The 20,700-nt window shown below is 38.9% G+C and overlaps 1 protein-coding gene across 6 annotated transcripts in view; it reads right to left on the bottom strand.

Moving 5' to 3' along the window:
• Nucleotides 1–1,197: 1,197 nt before the first annotated feature.
• Nucleotides 1,198–20,700, bottom strand: part of LOC1274774 (homeobox protein orthopedia) — a 38,623-nt gene continuing 19,120 nt past the window's right edge. For 5 of the 6 annotated variants that reach the window (XM_061646050.1, XM_061646047.1, XM_061646049.1 and 2 more), the window contains 5 exons: nucleotides 7,180–7,249; nucleotides 6,941–7,075; nucleotides 6,613–6,738; nucleotides 3,843–4,084; nucleotides 1,198–3,108 (listed from right to left, as the gene is read on the bottom strand). In XM_061646050.1, the coding sequence (XP_061502034.1) occupies nucleotides 2,923–3,108; nucleotides 3,843–4,084; nucleotides 6,613–6,738; nucleotides 6,941–7,075; nucleotides 7,180–7,249 (759 nt within the window). In that variant the 3' untranslated portion in view covers nucleotides 1,198–2,922. The remainder of the gene's footprint in view (nucleotides 3,109–3,842; nucleotides 4,085–6,612; nucleotides 6,739–6,940; nucleotides 7,076–7,179; nucleotides 7,250–20,700) is intronic. The other variant, XM_061646053.1, reaches the window with a different exon arrangement.

Here is a 20,700-nt window from a genome sequence, read left to right as displayed (position 1 = left end):
CCTCTTCTCTTCTTCTTCTTTGCATTCAACCAACTTGAAAGAAAGCTGATTTCTCCAACGTCAAACAGTTGTCATACTGCTTCCCGGTGAAAATACTGTACCAATCAATTGCTATGAATCATTTGAATCGACACATGGTTGGACGGTTACTGGCGTTTGGTTGATTTTTCAATTTTGGAATAGTGCGATAATGTACAACATAAGGGAGATTTCAATATTGGCTTATTGAATTATCCAATTGCGCGTAACTCTAAACAAACTAGTAATAGCTTTAGCATTTTGGACACAATTTACAAAATAACGTTTATATTAAGTCATTTTTTCCTTTAGTTTCCGCATAGCCGTTCAGTAACATATTTTCTATAACATTCTCTCGATTCTATTCTTTATAGAATCTTCCCATGGAGTCATGGTGACATACGTCTAAATTTTCGCTGGTCGATAGTTACTGTTAGCTCTGGAGCCACTCTTCAATTTTGTTTTTTTGTTATTCACAAGGAACGGTCCGAAGTCACTTCCCAATTCAACCCTTTAAATTTGTCTGCCCCGTCTAATACATTCCAGCAAAATCAAGTAATACGTGAATCACATAATCGTAGCACTTTCGGTCAGTCGAATCCGATAAACGTGACGGGTGTCGCCTTCAGTCATAGTTTATAGTTTGTATGACTTTAGTATGCCCCAGTCCGCGTTCCGTGAACGCTTACGTGTGCGAAAATCAAATTTATCGTAATGTCACGTTAGCTTGTAAGCACTTAGTTCACTAAGACCATTTCTATGTCCGATGAAAAAACTCAATAAATATACAAATAAACAAATTTTCAAATATAGTATAAGCTTTGCTATTTTGATCGCAGGATAGCACCACCCCGTTTTTATCGATCTATCACAAAGGTCGGCTAACTTGTGGACCTAAAGAGTCAAATTCTACAAAAATGTTCGTAGAGTTCTTCGTCAAGAGCCAAAAAGATAACTCAATAGTAAGTTTTTTAAAAGTTCTATGAGCTATAAACTTTGAGCCGCACTTTGTCGATCGCTGATATATCCTATCGTTAGCACTGACGTTAGGTCTCGAGCACACTTTCAGCATTATTCATGACATTGACTCACGATGAATTGCAAAAGTGTCCCACGGTCCCGTAATTTACTTACCAGGTGCATAATTAACATCATTTTTATATTTAAAAATGCTTGCCATTAGATTGAATCAAATGAATGTTTCTTTTTATTCGATATCAATACTATAGTTACTTTTACTAACATACATATTTTCTGACCCTTTTGGCATCGATCCTGCGGCTGCTGTTGCTGATACTTCTGCTGCTGCTACTATTGTTAATGCTGTTGTTGTTGATGAACGTACAATTATTCAGTAATCTGAACTGTAACACAGATTTCTTGCTGTCGTTACGAATGCTCGAATGCTAATGATGAATTTACGCAAACATAATTTCGAAGGAAGATAGAGCATATACACAGTGTTGTAGATAATGTTTTAGCTGAACTACAGATTTCTAGCTGAACTACAACAAAGTACAATACATTATACACATTACCTTAGGTAGAAATGCCTTTCCGTAATGCGGTTTGTAGCGCCTTCAAGCACATGGAATGGTTTGTGCTGCCGATGCAATTCGCAAAACGCAATAATCGATGAAATAACCATAACGAAGTAGCGATTATTTACAATAAGCTGTGTTACATTTCAGATTCGTTGCATACGGGTCTTCCTATGTTGGTTTGCGCACTAGAATGGTTTGTTTAAAGCAATATGTGGATGTGTGACTATTTTTATTTCTCTTCTAGCATATCTCAGCGCAGCAGATCGTCGCGATCGAGGCATTCGTTTTCCGTTCCGATTAAGTGTATGTGTGTGTGTGTTTGTGTATGTATATAGAGGGTTTTATATATATAGATTTTTCATAATATAATTTCTCTGCACTTTGCATGCATTTCTACCCTTACGCAATGTTTCTTATAATCGTATATCGTGTAATCGTATACTTGTTTTCAAGTCTCTTGAAATGTTGGAAATTTGTTTCCATTTTCCATGTGTTCCGCAGCACTCTCTATCCGTGGTTTCGTAGTTCCTGTTTTTTTTTTAATTATGTTCCTTTTTTCCAACACGCTTCTTAATGCTTTTAGTATGCAGAGTTTTCGTATACATTGGTTTACAGTTGTTGATGTTGTTTCTTGTTTTTCTTTCTTTAGGCTCGATAGTTTACTTGATCACTAGGGAGGTGTGTATGTGTGTGCATTAATGCAATAGTGGGTCTGTCTAATAAGGGGTCACTTCCACTGCTGGCCTTCTTTGCTTTAGTATGTAAATAAGTTACATTTTCATTGTAATTTGAATTGTGTGTTGTTTCTCTCTGTTGTTGGGCGAATATCGATCAGCTAAGTATGCAATCTCTCTCACACACACACACACAGATTGATACTCCCGTAAGCATCGGTAAGACTATTTTTCCTGCGTTCGTCTATCCTATAAGATTCTTCAAATAATTGCCTGATCATTTCTCGCTACTCGGTGCTATGATACTAAAATTTACATTAAATTTGATTTACAAGTACAACGGATTTCCATCCTGCTACCAGAAATCCCTTGACGGTAGAAAATAAACAGTGGGATCAACTATCTTAGAGACAAACGTAACAGACTATTACAACAGAAGGAATGGAATTAAAAAAAAAAACAAAATAAGGAAATAAAAGTAAACGTTGACACACCGACGATCTTGCATCTCTGCTTCACACGGAGATTCGGCCGGGATCCCTACTCTGGGTCCGTAATACTGCTCCGGCATTCGATGCGTGTCCGTTGCTACGTTGCACCATTTTTGCTAGTTGCCCGTACTGCTACTGGTTGCCGCTTTCACCTTAAAAGCTGCACAATTGGCGAGCTCACTTAAATAGCTGCAGTCAATACACCGAATTGTGGTGATCATAATTGTGCGCATGCAAGTAGGAGGGCATGGTTTGATTCAATTCGGACGCCCTGCGTCGGAGGGCTGCTATGCTGTGACCTCGCCAAACGTCCTCATCTCCGTCAGGGGTACCGGCCGACAAGCTCTGACAGTTGCCGATACCGTGCTGATTGGGGCCAGACTGCAAAGTATGGGTTTGAGATAAAAAGAGTATTAATCCTTTGCTGTCTAGTATGTAGATGGTTTATTAATTAAAACGCAGTACATGATAAAAGTTCAACTATAAAATAAAATTTCCTAGAAAAATCTTTAAAAAGTGCTGTTGTTTTTTATGGATAAACGTGGCTTTTTAATTAACACTTTTTACACACAAATGGAAACTTTTTTGGAATTTAAAATACACAAAATTGAGTATGTACTTGCCAATATTAATTATGAATGTGTTTGATTTCTCTTTAATATTTTTGTTATTTTTAAAAACTCCTCTAAAATCCATGTTCATGTGTTCGATCAAAATTATGTGCAAATAGTTGTATAACTATACAATACATACGAAAATATAAATATAAAAACAAGAAAAAATAAAAAGAATTTAAAAATAAAGATAAAGCAATAGCTAGCAATAAAGCATACCAACGAATTTAAACTTTAATAAACAAATTTTTAATATTAATATTTTTTGCCATAATATTTTTTGTATAAAATATTCAATAGCCAAATGTTGTGAACCGTTTAGTTTTTCATTGTTTTTTTAGTTTAGTGCTCAGGATTTTTATATCAAAAGTCATACGATGCGTTTATTTGTGCTCCGTTTTTTCAATTAAAAGAAAAGTCTGAACCAGGACATAATTCATTCTGCTTGATAGTGTGATTAAAAAAACACACACACTCATAAAACATTATGCGTCCACGTACCATTTCACCATTGGCCGACGCATCGTTCTGACTGGCACCTTGCTGTTGCTGTTGCTGCTGCTGCTGCTGTTGCTGCTGTTGCTGATGCGGTTGCTGCTGCTGAGGCTGATTCGGCTGCTGGCCACTATTCGTTAGCGGTGGTGTGGATGGTGAGCAAGCATTTATGTTGGGCGGGGTGGACGTGGGTGAGCCTCCCGTGCAGCCTACACCGCCAACCGAATGTTGGTACATCATCGTATCACCTGCATGGGAAAGGCAAAAAAGAGAACCAAATTTCCATGTTTAACAAAGCTAGAACTGTGCACTGGCTACTCCTCACACCTTCCTGGGCCACCGATTTCGGCCGACCAGGCTGCCGGACGGCTCAGGAAGCAAGCAAGAAAAACAACACCCAGAGGTGGACGTTCCTTTTTTTCGCTTGAATAAACAACCTCAGCCGGACCCAAAAAAAAAAAAACATTCCATTTCATGCCCCGGGTCCCTCGGCCCGATCCTCGATTCCCTGGCCTCCTTACCCAAAAACATCACGATCGAAATCGTGCGATGGTAAAAACAACCCTGAGTCGTCCTCGTGTGGTACAGCGGCACACAATGGCGGAACCCCGCCGTCCGGCGGCCATCGAGCTGTCCGTTGCCCTGTGAGCATGAATAATTTCGTGTCGATACCGATTTTTCTCCTTTTCTCGCTCGGTTCGCTTTTTATCCTAACCTCCGCGAGGTGTTAATGGGTTTCGCATACCGGATGGGCTCGTGCGTGCAACAGTAAGTCGTGACGACCGCTGCCAAAGCGCACTGTTCAAGGCGTAATGGTTGGGTCTGATCAACCGGTCTGCTGATGGTGAGGTTCTATTTGACCATTAAGGACAGGTTTTAGCTAGGATGCGATACAACCTGATGTTTTATTTTCATATATGCGACCTTGCAGACGGACAATTTGGGGACGGGAATTAGGCATTACGGCTGCATATGCGAGTCACCTGCTCATGTTAAAGTATTTGGAAAAGTGAGGATAGTGGATGAGAGTTTTAAACGATTATTCTGAAATCGTAAATAAATACTCTAAAATCGATAAAATAGACGCACGGAAGTTATTGTTCAAAAAATTGCTTTTGATTTCTTGTTAAAACCCGACATGGCATTGGCATCCTTTGTAATAATGGATGCTAATGGATGCTCAATAAAATTAGGTAAAATTTGATTCCGGGTAATATTATTTTTGATTCCCGTTTTCGACAGCGTTACACAATTTTTTCCGCTAATTCATTATATTTTTTTCTAATTCTGTTTTTTTGTATAGGAAGTAATTGCGTGCTTTGTTCTATACTTTCTATACTTCAATCTATGCTATTAGACTACTATGCAACTAAATTTAATGCTCAGCATTTTATGAGGAACGTGTATCTCGATGAAAATTAAAGGTGACTAAGAAAACAACATAGGATAAGATGTGCTAGTTGAGTTTAATGGTTTAGAGACAAATATTGCATTTGATTTAATATGCAATCTTTACTTGTTTCACAAACATTTTATGAACATAAGTTTTACTGGTTTCATAAAATGTAAAAGGATAATTTGACTTGCTACAAAATACGCGTTTAAAATGATAAAAAAAATTTCACTATGTATGTAAAGATATCAAAGAATTCCGAAAGGACTTCGTTTGTGCTTAGCAAATTATTTTCATCAATGGCATGACAATTGAACCTATGGATCGATTATTTAGACCAGGGGTCTCAAAACTACGGCCCGCGAGCCGCATGCGGCCCTCGGGAGCCTATTATGCGGCCCTTTGCGGCTTTGTTAAGGTTAAAATAAATAGTTAAATATTGTGACTATTTTAAAAGAAAATGTAATTGTTGCTATTCAGAGACGTAGACCAAGCTTAAATATTAGAAAGCTATAGAAGTTTTGTATATCGTGTTAGTATTTTGCTATAAAGACGAAATTTAAACGTTCGCATTAGTTACAGGCAACGGAAAAATGGCCCTCAACACAATTATATGTGAAACAATGCGGCCCGTGAACTGAAAAGTTTGGAGATCCCTGATTTAGACTATCACCACTAAACGGATGGATTTAATCTTAACTTGCTTTTGCTGTTCAAGTTTGTGTGATTCTACTTGAAACCATAGTTCGATTTCATGGCGATTAGTAAGATCATGGTTTAGGTATTTAATGGCTAAATTACCTATTAAGTTGTGCACAGTCTTGTAGAGGTTAATTGTTGTAAAAATAATATTGAAAACATTATCCCATAAGATAATATATAATTCCATACCGAATATATAATTCCTCTTTTGTATGTAAGGCGAATAAACGAAGGTAAATGGTATATGTTTGGCTTACAGAATCATAATAAACGGAAAAAATACGCTATGTCGTATGCTTGATAAATATTTTTACTTAACTGAGCTGTATGATTTGAAATGAAAATTGGCAAAATATGCGAGCAATTTTGTTTTTATTTACTGAAGAACAAATCCATAAAAGTCACCCTGATTCCGGGCAGCGTGTTGAATTTGGTAAAATAACCATGAATTGCTTACAATTAATCAAACTAGTTCATCAGTAAAAACTTTCGTGCAAAACAACCCTGAATGATGATTGAAATGTGTTTTAAAAAATGTAAATACTAATAAAAACCTAGGAATAAACAAAAGTTTTTTTGCAGTTGTTTAACATGATTGGGACATTCAAGTGCTTGTCATTTGTAATTTAATGAAGCTTATTCTTTTATAGTCGAAAAATGGCGACTGTCCATCGTAATTACCTAACGCATTCAGTCCATAGTTATGATACCCGCCGGCCCCCATAGCCGAGGATATGTTGATGCCCGAGTTAAGCCCCGTGTTGAGCGTGGAGGATAGCGAGGACGATTGGTTCAGCTGACCGAATCCTGTGCCAACCCCACGGATGTTGGTTAGTAGTTGGTGGCAGTGTGTTGGTAGTTAGTTGGTGTTGTTAGTAGCCGCCGCAAACAAGCGCACAAAAGAGAAATGAAGGATTAGTTTCAGTGAAGGATGTGACAAACGCAGCTATTCATATAAAAGGCGTTAGTTGACGATTGGAATAATTTTTCACGGATAACATGTACCTACCGGCGGTCATCGGATTGACACCAACGCCCCATCGATCGCCCCCGAACATTGACGTGCCGCATAAGCTTTCGCTCATGGCTATGTTGGTTATGTTGGCCCCGAACGGGGGTAATCCGTGCGAAGGTAATAGTGCGCCTACAGGAGGTGAGTGGAGAAAACAAGAAGAGAGTCTAGTGTAAGAGCAAGGACTAATTTCCCACCCCATCGTGCCTATCTGTGGCCATCGTAACCCTGCTTACCCGGTGTACGGAAAACGTTGGTGGTCTTCTTTCGCTTTTTCCACTTGGCACGCCTGTTCTGGAACCAAACCTATGGAGAAAAAAAAGAACGGGAATAGAAAATTTAGTACAAAGACATCCATTAAAAAAAAGTATCTCAAATCGGGGACAAAAAAGAATGTGATTTTAATAAATTTTAACCACCACTTTACAAATCAAAAGTTCATTAACAGTAAAAATAATTTGAAGCAACCATAAAAAGCCGACCGACCCCGAGTGCGGACGATGCGTATACGCGGGAAAACAAAGTGGACAGGCAATAGTTTTCCCTCTTTTCACGCGTAAAAAACCGGATCTTTTACGCAACGGAACCAAAACAAAACAACCCGAATTAACCGAATTGTTTGTTGATGATGATGGTGGTAGTAGTGGTGGTGATGGGTTTGACGAAATTGAGCATCGCTCCCGGGGTACGGGGACGTTGAGGACGTTAGATTTTTTAGGTTTTGTTTTAAGCCTCTTGAAGTTGCTGGTGTGTGTGTGTGTGGACTGTTCCCTTTTCCGATTTGCCTGCCGCCCCAAAAGTCGGGCCGCGCATCATCGGTGGTAATCACGTGCTATTTATTATTCACTGTTGTTTATCATTACGATTATGGTTATTATGTATGAAATTGCAGAAAATGGTACCGCGTGGTTGGGAGCTAGGCGAGGTCCCGCACAGATTACCGCTATGGGTTGAAAAACTAAGGGAAGCCGGCAGCCGTGGTAAAGGAGGGGAAATACAAAAAAAGTCGCGCAAGAACGGGAAAATATTGTGTCAATGTATGTTATTCGCGAAGGGTGGTGGTGTCATTGTGCCAAATGGCATCTCGAGTGCTGGCTCGGGAAGCGGTGCACCACAGGGATGGGCACGCAATGCAACGTGCCACAGTATGCGGACGCACAGGCAACACAAATTTAGCGATAAAAATAAAGAAAAAGCGCCCAGCCCAGACGGTGGAAAAGTGGCACGAGTTGTTTTTTTCTGGGGCGAGTATGCTTTTCTTCCTTTGAGCTGTTCTTAGTTACATCATTTTCACGGAGGTTCCACTTTAGGTTAAGGTTGCGCGGTTGAGAAGTGCAGTCGGTAAACAATGATCTATGATAATGACATTCGTTTATGAGTTTGGCAGAACTGTCAGAAGCCGCTGAGACTGTAGGCGGAGACGGCAAGAATAACATCAGCCACATCAGATTACGAAGATTCCACGGGTGGAGTCGGGTGTGTTTTGATTGTACCATTACGCCACACAAGTAAGAGCGTTCGAATGTTGTTGCTGCAGCAGTAGGTTAGATATTGGCCAAGGTTTTTGGTCCTTGGAAAGTGTTCCAAATGCTCCCTGGTCTGCTACGACGTCCCGGAGTTAGAACATGCACAAAGAGCACCGGTTTTCGGTAAACTAATTCAACTTTTTAATCAAATGCAGGGGGGAAAACTGCATATTATAAATTCATGATTCAGAGGCATTTGCCGGTATACGCACGCATGGTATCGCTTTGGCAGCGGACACGAGTGGTTCTCTAATGGAGGGATCGTTTTCGACCGGCAGGATCATACGGTTTTAGCTAGTCATTGGGCGTTGTACTCAACTTTTTGATTGCAGGAAAGGGAGTTATTGTTGGGAAAAAGTTGGGTTTACCTTGGATAATTCAATGACAATGATTACATGCGATTATTAATTTTTAATGTCAAATCAAAACATTTATGATAAAATGAATTTTAGCGGATGTTCTCACACTTTTATGAAGCAAATGCAAGAACTGTTTTTGTGTGCTAATTCTAACGATAATATTGATTGAAAGTAAACAAATGAAAATTTAAGTTTTAGTGCCAGTGTGTATTTGTAGTGTTAATTTCGAAACACTAACAGAAAGCAAGTAGCATTAGTTCTCGTTAAGATTTGACCACCCAAAAACCGGTTGCCAATTAGGATTAAATAATAAAAATGTTAAACCTGATGTTTGGAAAATTCCTAGAGATGGATGTATCCAAAAACTAATTTTGTACTTATTTTATTAATAATTTCATAAATCTTATAAAGAATGATGGCAAACATCTACTTTGAGTTGCATATTTTTCAAACCCCACCAGCCTTTCATTGAATTCCCTCGCGTGAGTTATGCGCCAGAGTGCTAAAGCGAGCCTAGGGTGAAGCTGTCAGAAACAAGTAAAGGGAACAACTGCTTGATTTCAATTCTAGCATATGCGCCTACAGAAACAGAGGAGCGCCAGAAGAGCTGGTACATGGCATTATCCCAAACCACCAGTAAAAGACACCCAAGACTGTATTGTATTGCGGTGCATTGTATAGAAGACAAAAAAAAACTAACACTACACATTTGAAAACCACCGTATCATCGTTTGATTGTACCTGATGAAGCATATTTTACCCTCGTTACGCTCCGAGACATGGAAATGAGCAGGAACTAATAAGAGCGTGGAAAAACAGGCGCACATCCTAGGCGTTAAAAGTCATCCGTGTTAGGGTATGAATGATTTGGGCGCGTATAAGGCAAAGGGGAAGCGTGAAGCTCTGGAGGGAATATAGCTGGTGAGACGAGGGCAAGAACGAACGGCAAACGACGCTTTTAATGGACTTTAATGGTGATGGTGGTTGGGTGACTTTTTTATTGATGTTTGCTCACTGTCTTGACTTAGCCATCAAACCAAGAAAGACCAAGAGCAGAGGGCATACCACACTAGCTAATGCATCAAAATCCAATGCTTTTGATATTGCACTGGTTAATGTTTTATTAGTGCATCGTTATCAAGTAATGTTTTCGTCGCACTGTTGTGTGCATTATTTGTTTCAATGTTTAGTTGTACCTTTACTTATTTATCTTGCATTTGTTTAATTTATATCTTAACCGGAGTCACTTTCCAAGCACACCTTCCTGCTATCTCTGTCGAAGCCACCCTTTTGCTATTTAGTGAGAGTTAGATAAGATGATTGAGTTGTATGTTTGAGTTGTATTACTCTTTCATTTTTAAGGAATGAATCATTGATTAAAAAAAAGTAAATGTCTCAGAACAATTGCTGATGTGTCATTGATTTGATAACCAAATAACCACATAACAAGAAAATTTAGATCATTGGGCTAATTGTACTGTTTTTGATAATAAAATTTCATATAGCGGAATTTGGGGCAAGTGTGCCACCTTAAGTATTTCAAGTTATAACTCACTAAAACGTGTTTTTCAAAAGCCGATTTAAATCTCATAACCATTTAACATCTATTTCCTCACTTATAACTGAGTTTCGCTTGAAAAAAGTGCAAACAAAACAGTTTTTGAAGCGTTTTAAAAAGGGTCCAAAAAGACGTTGTTTTTTGGGCTATGGGGCAAGAGTGCCACTCGTATGGGGCAAGACGGCCACCTGGTTAAAATAACCGTATTTCTTAGATAATTGGAAGTCATTACGTTTGTACCACTAGTGTATGTATTCCTACATGTCTTAAGTCACCAATGAACCCCTTTTCATCACAAACTGTATCGCAATATGGGTTGTTGCTGGTCTGTTTTTCCGGAGTAGAATCCGCTCGTAAAAGCGCACCATACCGCAGCACGCTACAACAATGTTTACATTTTTCACAGCTCGCGCCTATGAAAGATGGTGGCACACTTGCCCCAAATAGAGATGACTCTTTTGCCCCAAAAGTTGTAACTTTTTTGAAATTGAATTTTTAAGTGACAAAATAAAAGTTTTTTTCAACCAACCCCAGAACAAATTTCACGTTTTCTCAGCTATACGGTGGTGTAAATATTTTCTCGGTTGATTGTTCGCATGATTTTTAAGAGCTTATTTGGTTGGATTCAAAAATTATAATATTCTGCTCAATTTTGAAACTCAACATAAATCAGTTCGAAACAATGGGAAATATCGATTGATCTATATGAAATTCGGCTCAGTATACCTAGTCATTAGAAAGCAACCAACTGTATACAAAATTGATCATTAAACTAAAGTTTTCAAGGAAAAATAGTTGGTGGCACTCTTGCCCCGTATGGCACACTTGCTCCAAATTCCGCTATTATACTAATATTGTATCAAGTTGTTCAATATGATGATTGAATAGGGGGCACGGTTCATTCGGGGCTTGAATCCATGGCGGGTATGTTGTTAAGTCGTACGAGTTGACGGCTGTACCACAAACCAGCTCAAATTGTTGTATATTTATGTACAAATAATAAAAAATATTATTTGCACAATTCTATGGACAGCTTTGATATTCATCTAGTATTATTCAATTGCTTATCTTATTTTTGAGTCTAATATAACACCATAATTTCATGAAATCTCTAAACATGTGTACACAATTTGGTCCAAAAGCTAGAAGTTTTCCATTATTTTGTATAGCTCTACCCAGTTATCTGTGAGGATTTTGTTTCTCATGACTTGATATATTCATGTTAAACCACAAAATTAGATCCAACTTTGATATTTTGTTCGACGCTTTGTTACACATGCTATTGAAGTAAAGTAATCCTTAAATTTGCGATCCTTAATAAATCCTAAATACAATGTAAAATGTTCCATATTTAGTTCCGTGAATGTATGCAATGTTGCACACACCCCGTATAATCTCGCACACATATTGATTTTTACACTGTTATTTCCTCGTTGTTGATTTCTCCCACCGGTACATGTGTGTTGGCGGTGCTTTATCGTCCTTCGAATCGATTTTACGGTGATAGTATAACAAAAAAATATATATACACACACTCCATCACCTACGTTTCCCCTTCGGAAGGTAATTTATGTCTCACTCAGCACGCCAAATGCGATAATAATGTTGTCAAACGGAAAATCATTTCTCACCCAGAGTCCCAGAGTTTCGGACCAAATATCATCCGACATGATCGTACACGGTCGCCAGTGGCGTTGTTTGGGTGTGAGTGTGCCTTTCAGCATCCGCTCGGAGTCATGCCAGTAGACAGACAGCATTGGGAGAGCATGGTCCCATTTCGGCCATCAACCGTGTAGGGGAATCCTTTCCTCCATTTATCTCCGACGCTTCTCGACGGTGGAGTCCGAATGATTAATTACCCGTCTCATTACTCCCAGTTTTGATACCATTATGGTCTCCGGGGTGGAGATTCAGACGGCTCAGACAGTGACGCTCAGTGGTACGCATTGGTGGATGATGTGAGGATGGCTTCCGAAGGGCATGAATCGTGCGTACCAGTGTGTGTTGGGCTCAACTGGTTTGCTAAAATCTACCATTTGTTCTCTATTTGAGGCAAAGAAGGATTTTTTTTCAAGTACCGATGTCATTTTACGTATTGCCAAAAGTGAGATTATGACAATGTTGTTGTTGTGCAGTTGATATCCTTACTACGACTACTACTAACGCGCACTTTAAACTTTTTCAATTCAAAGTAAAATGAAATTGAAAAGGATATGTATAATGTTATTATTGCATGAGTGCAGCACAATAGTTCCTTGGGCAAATATTTAAGAGCATAATAAACAGATCAACAAAAGCTCAACACTGATGCAATTGGCTCGTTTATTTGTGGTTGGCTTTCGGTCGTTGTTACACCCACTCTGAACTCCATACCACAGTTTGGGCAGGATGTTGGGTAGACTGGTGCTATTTGCTACAACGCCACCTTACATTTTCCAACACCAACAAACCATTACTGGCTGGCAAAGTGGCAAAGTGATAAAATATTGGTCCTCCATTTGTAGGAGCTTTGTCTACCGTTGACTTTACGCTCTGTCCGCCGTTTGCTATTTACGTGCCGTTTCCGTTTGGTCGAGGGTCCGGGAATTTGATGGCGCTCCGGCCAGCAGTAGCACAGACCAATTCCCAACGGGCGGTTCCCGGTGTGGTTACACGTAAAACTACTTTGGCACCGACTGAAATATAAATGATGGAAATAAAAATCTATCTTTTCGACCAAAAAAAAAAAACCCCTAAAAACAACCGTCACTTAAACCAGTGCGGTGTTCATTCGTTCGGTTCGGTTTCCCTTTTCGGCAGTTCGAACGGTTAAGCCGTGTTGCGGCGAGGCAAAGTGAAACATCCTAGCAAAGTGTTGATAATCCTTGTGTGATTGTGTGAAGTGTCGCATTCCGCACTTGCCATTCTGTTCCGCTCCTTGGAACCGAAACAGCATCGCCTAACGAGGAGGAACTTTCGGTTTTATCTAAAAAAAACACAACTGTTAGACTCGGCTCGCGCGATGCAAACAGCTACATGCTGCAGCAAACTCCAACGGCCATCCATCTGAACGCTGACGGATGAATGGCGGAAAATAGTGATGGAATAGGGTTTAAAAATGTATGTTTTAGAAAGCAGTTCGCAATCGGTAGGACAATGACTATTTTTCGCCGTAGACAATGACAACGTTGCGGTTCCCGAGCAAAGACACAGCGGCCGAGGAACAATTCCCCGAGGACAAAGAGTCACGGAGGGTTGCATGACAACAACATTCTTTGAGCATTATGAGTTTGTCGCGCTGCCTTCTGGACACCTGTTTGTCCAAGTTTTGCAGTATTCTTGTGAATTTCTTAACATTTTTTTGTAATATATAAAGCTGAGCTTTGTAGAATTATGATTTAATGTGTTGAAATAAGAGGCATCAACGTTGAAATGAAAGATTCCGAATAAGACAAATAAATACGGCAAGGAATCAATCTACCGCAAAACCACATTTTCTTGTGCATTGTGTTAATTTATATCTTTAAAAAACGTCAAAACTAAAAACAAAAACCCCTTTTTCCGTTTCTATTTACTTATCATTTTGCCGACGGCATTTGGTCCGGATCCTGAAAAATGAAATGATCAGACACACCGACTGGACCTGTTTTGAACCGGTCTAGGTGAGGGTCACAAAAACCGATCCAAATGCCCGCGCACACAAGCGGAACGTGGAATATGGTTGAGTAAATAAAGCTGAAACTAATAAATATTTTGGCAGGTTGGTGTGAAATTGTGTACTAATGACGCTACCAGCACCATATCGTGATGCTGCCGTTGTTGCTTTTGCTGCTGCTGCTGCTGCTGATGATGATGACCTGCTTTGTTTGGTGCTCGGGGGTTTCTTCTGTTCGGGATTCTGTATGTTTTTTTGTCTCTCTCTCTGCGGATGATTCTGTTTTGCGCCTTTTCGGTAAAGTATGTTTTTTTGTGCACAACATCTTAGAACTGCATGTTCTAAAACTAAGGATTTGAAACTTCGTATAACTAGCCTTTATAAAGAACTTTAACCAAAACCACATGTAAAACAGACAAACATTCAAAATAAAATCAACGAATAGCTTCAAATTACAAAGGTTTTCAAAGAATAATGTTGGATTTTAAGTTTTAGAATTAATCAACGGATTTAAAGAGGAGCGAAGGAGGCCAATCGGCTCAAAGTCTCTATAAAAAAGGATTTAAAACATTTGATAATGCTTCACTGTGCAATAACCACTGTGGTGCGGTGATAAATGAAGGTATTGCTAGGGCAATACAACGCATTGAAATGATTATTGGAAAAATAAACAAACAAATAATTGGCCTAATACCACATCACAATTTATTCGTTGTTAAATTTAGCCGGTTGAGATATTTACTCCAATAAATCCCAAGTTTTATTGCAACGCATAAAAAAAACTTCTTTATTTTTCTTTTGCATGGTTCGTAAAAATGGTTTTCTATTTGTAAAACTGGAGAAATTTGTAAAACTTCTCGCTTTTGGTACTGAAAAAGTTCAACAAAACAGCAAATATTTAAGCAGATTTTCACTATCACTTTATTGATCAATGTATCTTTGTGCAGCTATTTAGGATTTAACTTTTTGTTTAAATTACAGATAACAAATTTCTTTACAATCCTTTCTATGAGTCAATCTATTCTGGTCGTAAAGTAATCTTTTGCAATCACTTGCTAATTCGCGTTTGTAGATACATATACAAGCGGAGTAATTTATTGGGATAACCGAAATTAATTTAGTTAATGATGTTGTTTTTTTTTGTTTTGAATACCTATTTCTTTAAGTTGTTATATCAAAAACAACAATCAAAAAGCATTCCTCGCTCTCTATTCACATGGATTCATGCTAAGTAAATGCAAAATGTTGTCGCGGGCCAGATGAATCAGCTCGTAGGGTGCATTTGGCCCGCGGGCCAAAAATAAACATGTTTTTCGAAGTAACAAATTGTATAAAATACTGTAAATAACTGACCATAAACATTTTGGTACATATTATCACAAATAAAGCAACAAACAAAATAGATCCATCGCAACTATTGTGGAAGGATTCGTTCTTTATCAGATTCGCCAACGTTAATTGTAAGCATGAAGTGCATAAAAAAGTTGTATATATACGTACATCATGATAATAAACATTTGGTCTTGTCAGTGATGTAAAGTATTGATTTGGTCTAAAACACATCTCAGTTCAATAAGAATCCTTTTTAATTGAACATTACCAAAGTTTTCGCAGCATCGGGAAAGACCGTCGATGCAGCGTTACGCAAGGCTGCAATAAAAATGGCATTTTGTATCTTTCCATCCAGCCAAAACGACAGCACGCCAAAGCCAGATGAGCCGAAAAACTTTGTTCTTCCTCCAAAAGCTGACTGTTTTTTCCTAAGGCAAGAAAATATTCACGAAAAAAAAACAATAAAAAAAGTAGACGAAAACTTTTCTGCAAGAAATCTTTTATCCTTCAGCTCAAAATGGTTGCGTTCCAGCTGGATGGAATGGCCTCGAGCAGAACGGAAAGCTGGGAAGTCACAACAAATCGGCAAGTGGCATGCCCCGCGCATGCTTCTGAAAAATTCATCGTTCATCCCCCCCTGAGCTCCCCTTTTTCCGTTCGATGCCTATCGTTGGCAAGTCGTACAAACGAGAACATCACCACTCGATACAGAGCATTCTTGGGATGTGGAATGTCCAAAATGGCGAAAGCAGGGAATCTCCCGCACCTTCATTTTAGGAGCATTTCCACTCGCTCTCTTTCTAGCTTATCCCATGCCCCAACGAAGAGCTGCTTGGGAAAAGGAGAAAATCATCTCACGAACGGCTTGGGGTGTGTGTTAGTAACGGTGCTCTGGCACACTAACACTACTGCACACAATTACAGCCTCCCGTTGGCTGGATATCCGTTTTTCCAGCAATCGCTCAATGGAAAGCTGATGATGCTGGAAGCGTTACCATGGCGATGGTGTGAAGTGCTTTGACCAGCGACGGCAACGGAAAACTGAACCGTTTGTTCGAAATCGTTCAGGTGACTGTGAAGCTGCCACGAACCAATTTTGACGGAATCCTTCCAAAGTACACTTGAAATGGTTTTCGTGCAGCGAAATATGCGATCTGTTTTGCCAAACGTCCCTCCAAACGTTACGAGCAAAGAATTGCAGAGTGTTGCATTTGTAGATGATGTTACAAGGTGTAAAGTGTAGAGATGGATATGTTTGCTCAATTGGTCTTACAGTACATTTATACATCTGATGTTTGTAGTTCTTTTAAATAACACTTGCATGTATATATAAAGTATATAGATATAGTAATATATAAAGTAATAGATAGAAAATTCATCACGTGGATTTTAAAATCAGGTAATACTTCTAACTTCTAAATGGCCAATCTCGTGGTACAGTCGTCAACTCATACGACTTAACATCATGCCCGGTATGGGTTCAAGCCTCGAATGGAACGTGCCGCCATACGTAGGACTGACTATCCTGCTATGGAGGGAAATCGCTAAGTCACTGAAAGCCCAAGCCCACAAATAGTGGTACAGGCAGGCCTTGACCGACAACGGTTGTTGAGCCAAAGAAAAAAAACTTATAACAAAATGATACGTTCTAACACACTGCAGATTCCGGAGCTATGATGCGTAATTTCAAACACAAAATAAATAAAAGCAACAAGACAGAACAGACCGGGACGGTGTTTTTGACTGAAATTTGCACAGCGTTTGATGGTTTCGGGTGTTAACAATCGTGTTGAACGTGCTATACCTCGTGTTGTTTAGATTTCGATCCCAAACATGACTGGTTCGGTAAAGATCAAACGCATTTTTTCCAGTGTGTACGTTTATAGCGTCGTAATATGTTTTCACTTGATACTTTTGTTGGCAACGCAAAAAAATACCTTTTCTACAATTTTTTTTTGAAGAAATGAACAAATGAAGAATCACGGCCGTTCTTCCGTAAATAGAAACTACAAAAAAGATGTTTCCCAATCTTAACTGTTATTCGTTAAACATGATAAATATAACACTGTTTTGATTATGTTGTTATGTTTAATTATAATTATATTAAAAAAAATAAATAATTAATAATAAATTATAAATCAAACACTATCAATGGAGCAACATGTAAAAACATTAAATAGTGTATAATTTTAAAAAAGTTTGTGAACAATGTTGTGTTTCAAAATAATAAAAAAAGAAAAAAATATTGTAATTTGATGTGCTGCAAATAACCCGAATCCACGATTCCGAAAGTTTATTTGCATAAAATCATAAAACGCTCTCTCGTGGGACACAGCATTTTAATGGATTTTAAATTCAGTCTGATACTCCAGTGCAATATATGTACGTGCAATGCGGCATCGATTGAAAAACCAAAATCTGCTCGTATGCTTTTAGTGAGAAGAATCTAGCTAAGAAAAGGACGCACTTCAGGTTTTTGATGGAGGCGCTCGGTAATTGACGATAATTGATTGATTGGTTTCGATTGATTGCTAAAGTTTTGAAAATGGTTGACGCAGACGGTACCGTCTTACGGTGAAGTGGATGTCATCACGAGCGCGAGGTTTTTATGATGCTTGTGACGGGGTTTGTAATGCTCCTGAGCGGTAGTCGTAAAGCATCTTCTGTAGAATTTGATCACTTGACAATTCATTCATTCGTACGAAACAATCCCAGCCTGAAAGCCTTTCACTGTTCCTAACTCGTGGAAACAGAGCAGCGTCCGTATGATCATGGTACGAGTTCAAAATGTGCGCACACCTCGTTGATAGTTGATGGAAGTATCGTTTTATCAACGTTCGTGCAAACCTTTTATTTTCCATGTATAGCTTCCCATGGATGCTTGATAAACGCACCTCAGTCGCTAAGGAATCCTACAACTCATTAGCTAAGAAACAAAGCACCAGAGCTGAACAATCATTCTGAGACCAACGAGGGAGAAACTCTGGTAAGAAAACTTCCACGTTCGCTTTGCATCTTGTGGCACGCATCCTTTAGTACTTGCGCTTGCACTAACGGGCAATGGAGGCTTTGCACAGCAAGTCGACACCTTGCCATAATGGATGGTAGAGATAGCAGTTGGCTTAACAGCACACCGGTACGAAAATGAACCGCACGATACGAGCACAAACGTCTTCTTACCATTTCAAGGGACCATAAGACATCGGTCGTCTTAGATTGTTTGATGGTGTCTTGCGGAAATCCCCGTGCGTCAAAAACGGTGCGCTCGACGGAGCGCCAAGCATGCAGCAGTGTGCTGTGAATGTATTTATTATCAATTTTCCTGAAAGTTTCATGCCACTAATCCTCGCATGAATTAAATCAGATTAAAAGCTTGCCTGTTTGCCTGCTGCGTGTCAGGTGTATTGTAGTACCAGCAGATGCTTTACGATGAATGTGTCCGTGGCTGGTTGCGAATGCGCACGGTGCTGAGGCTGCTGGCGGTTTCTTCTAAGCACCTTTCGGCTGAAAGATGGCGAACAGGCGTTTGTGCAAGTGAAACTTCTTGACGATTGTCTTCGGCGTGCGTAATGTACCGCAGGCAGGGCTGGGGAAAATTAGAATACCGTACAGCCGGAGTCTTTCTTGCTCTTTGGGGAAAAGAAGTGGCGGCTCGTGGGAAGGTAGATTGAAAACAATTGACTGGTTGTTTTAATTTGCGTGAGCTGTTTGCATAAAGACGGAGACTGTTGCTACGAACGATATGCAAGATGGAAATGTTTGGGTGGGGAGTTTTGCCACGACACGTTTAGTATGACTGCATTATAATTAAGTGCATTCAGTTTGTTAATGGTTGATGGGATTATTTACAGCATGCAATGTTAATGCTCTTTTTAGAAGAAATTGAAAAATATAATGTCTGTATGCGAAAGGCAAACGGAACAAAGAAAACTCTATGTACATCAATGAGTTGAACATTGAGTAAACATTTCAAGATGAGTAACATTAGCTCGAAAAAATAGTGTAGTTTGTTCACAAATGGCTCAGTATTTTGTATTTTTTTTCATGTATACATAGCATAATTCATTTTATCATTAGCACCGGCAAATAAAACATTTGCGTGGTACATTATTTCATATACGCTGACTATTTTTATTCTGGTGATTTTAGTACTGATAGTTTTATCGGGAAAAATAGAGGAAAAGTGTTCATAGAAATGGAGGACATCGATTGAAGGAACTTGAGACTCTTTGACGGGCAATCAAGACTAAGATATGTTTTGTTTTATCTTATTGTGAATGTACATCATGTAAGCTATAGAGTACAAAATCATATTATTTACATTATCAATTTACTAATGTCAACATGCTTGATTCCTAGTTCAATTTTAGGGTTGATTAAACCACAATCCAAAGAACGATTTATCGCGTATAGAATAAAATATTATCAAAATTTACAATGTTTTTCTATTTGTTAATCTTCTTTCTAGAAAAAAAAAAACAATTCAATTTCATAGGGCTATCCAACAACATTTGGGAATAATCTTTTTTTTTAATTTAGGAGAGACTTTCCAAAACGGCCGATCTGCTTAAGAATGGGATTTAAAATTACAATTTCTGGCGCTACAATCTATATTGGCTGGAATACATTTCTTTCTCTGAGTCATGAAAGAGCACATTATCCCGGACTCGGACGTTTTGGTTCTATCAAGTCCAGTCCTTGATTTTGTGTTCCTATAAGCGTGGCGAAGGTCTAAAGCTCACAAGCTCATGAGCAGGGAGGAGATCGTGGCAACCCAAAGAATTTAACGAAATTATCAACAAAATTCCCCCCTAAAATAGTCCCTTTGGGGACAATTCCCAACAGGTTGAAAACCGCTAGTCTAAATCATTCGATTTTCGAGGTTGTATAGTGTTCAAATGGAATTGCTGGTGGTTGTATCGTTTGGTTCCTAAGCATTTCGTTGGATATAGTCCTTTTAGAAGAACCGATAAGTAGCAACTATTTCCTTTGATCACACATTTCACACATTAAAGTTACACTTTCTTCGATTTTGGAAACTGCAATCAAAGTTTGAAATTTTTATAATTTCCACAAAACACTCTTCTATGGAATTCTTCAGATTTTTAATATAAACTATTGTCAGAACCATTCATCTTGTGCTCTGTGCTGTGTAACTCTTTTGGTATGCTCGAACTAATTGTTGTAATGTTGCCTAAACAATGAACCGCTTGCCTCTTTGTTGGTGGTGAAGTCAACAGAAGAGCAAAACAAATATTGCCACAATGACCTCAAATAGCGGCACTCCGTTTCATAGGCCAATTTTTTCCTTTAAGGCAGACTTTGCTCATACATGATTTTATTGTTTT

The sequence above is a fragment of the Anopheles gambiae genome, chromosome 2 (genome assembly GCF_943734735.2).
Source record: "Anopheles gambiae chromosome 2, idAnoGambNW_F1_1, whole genome shotgun sequence".
NCBI lineage: Eukaryota > Metazoa > Arthropoda > Insecta > Diptera > Culicidae > Anopheles > Anopheles gambiae.
The sequence above is the reverse complement of the archived record's forward strand: the minus strand, read 5'-3'. Positions and strand labels throughout refer to the sequence as shown.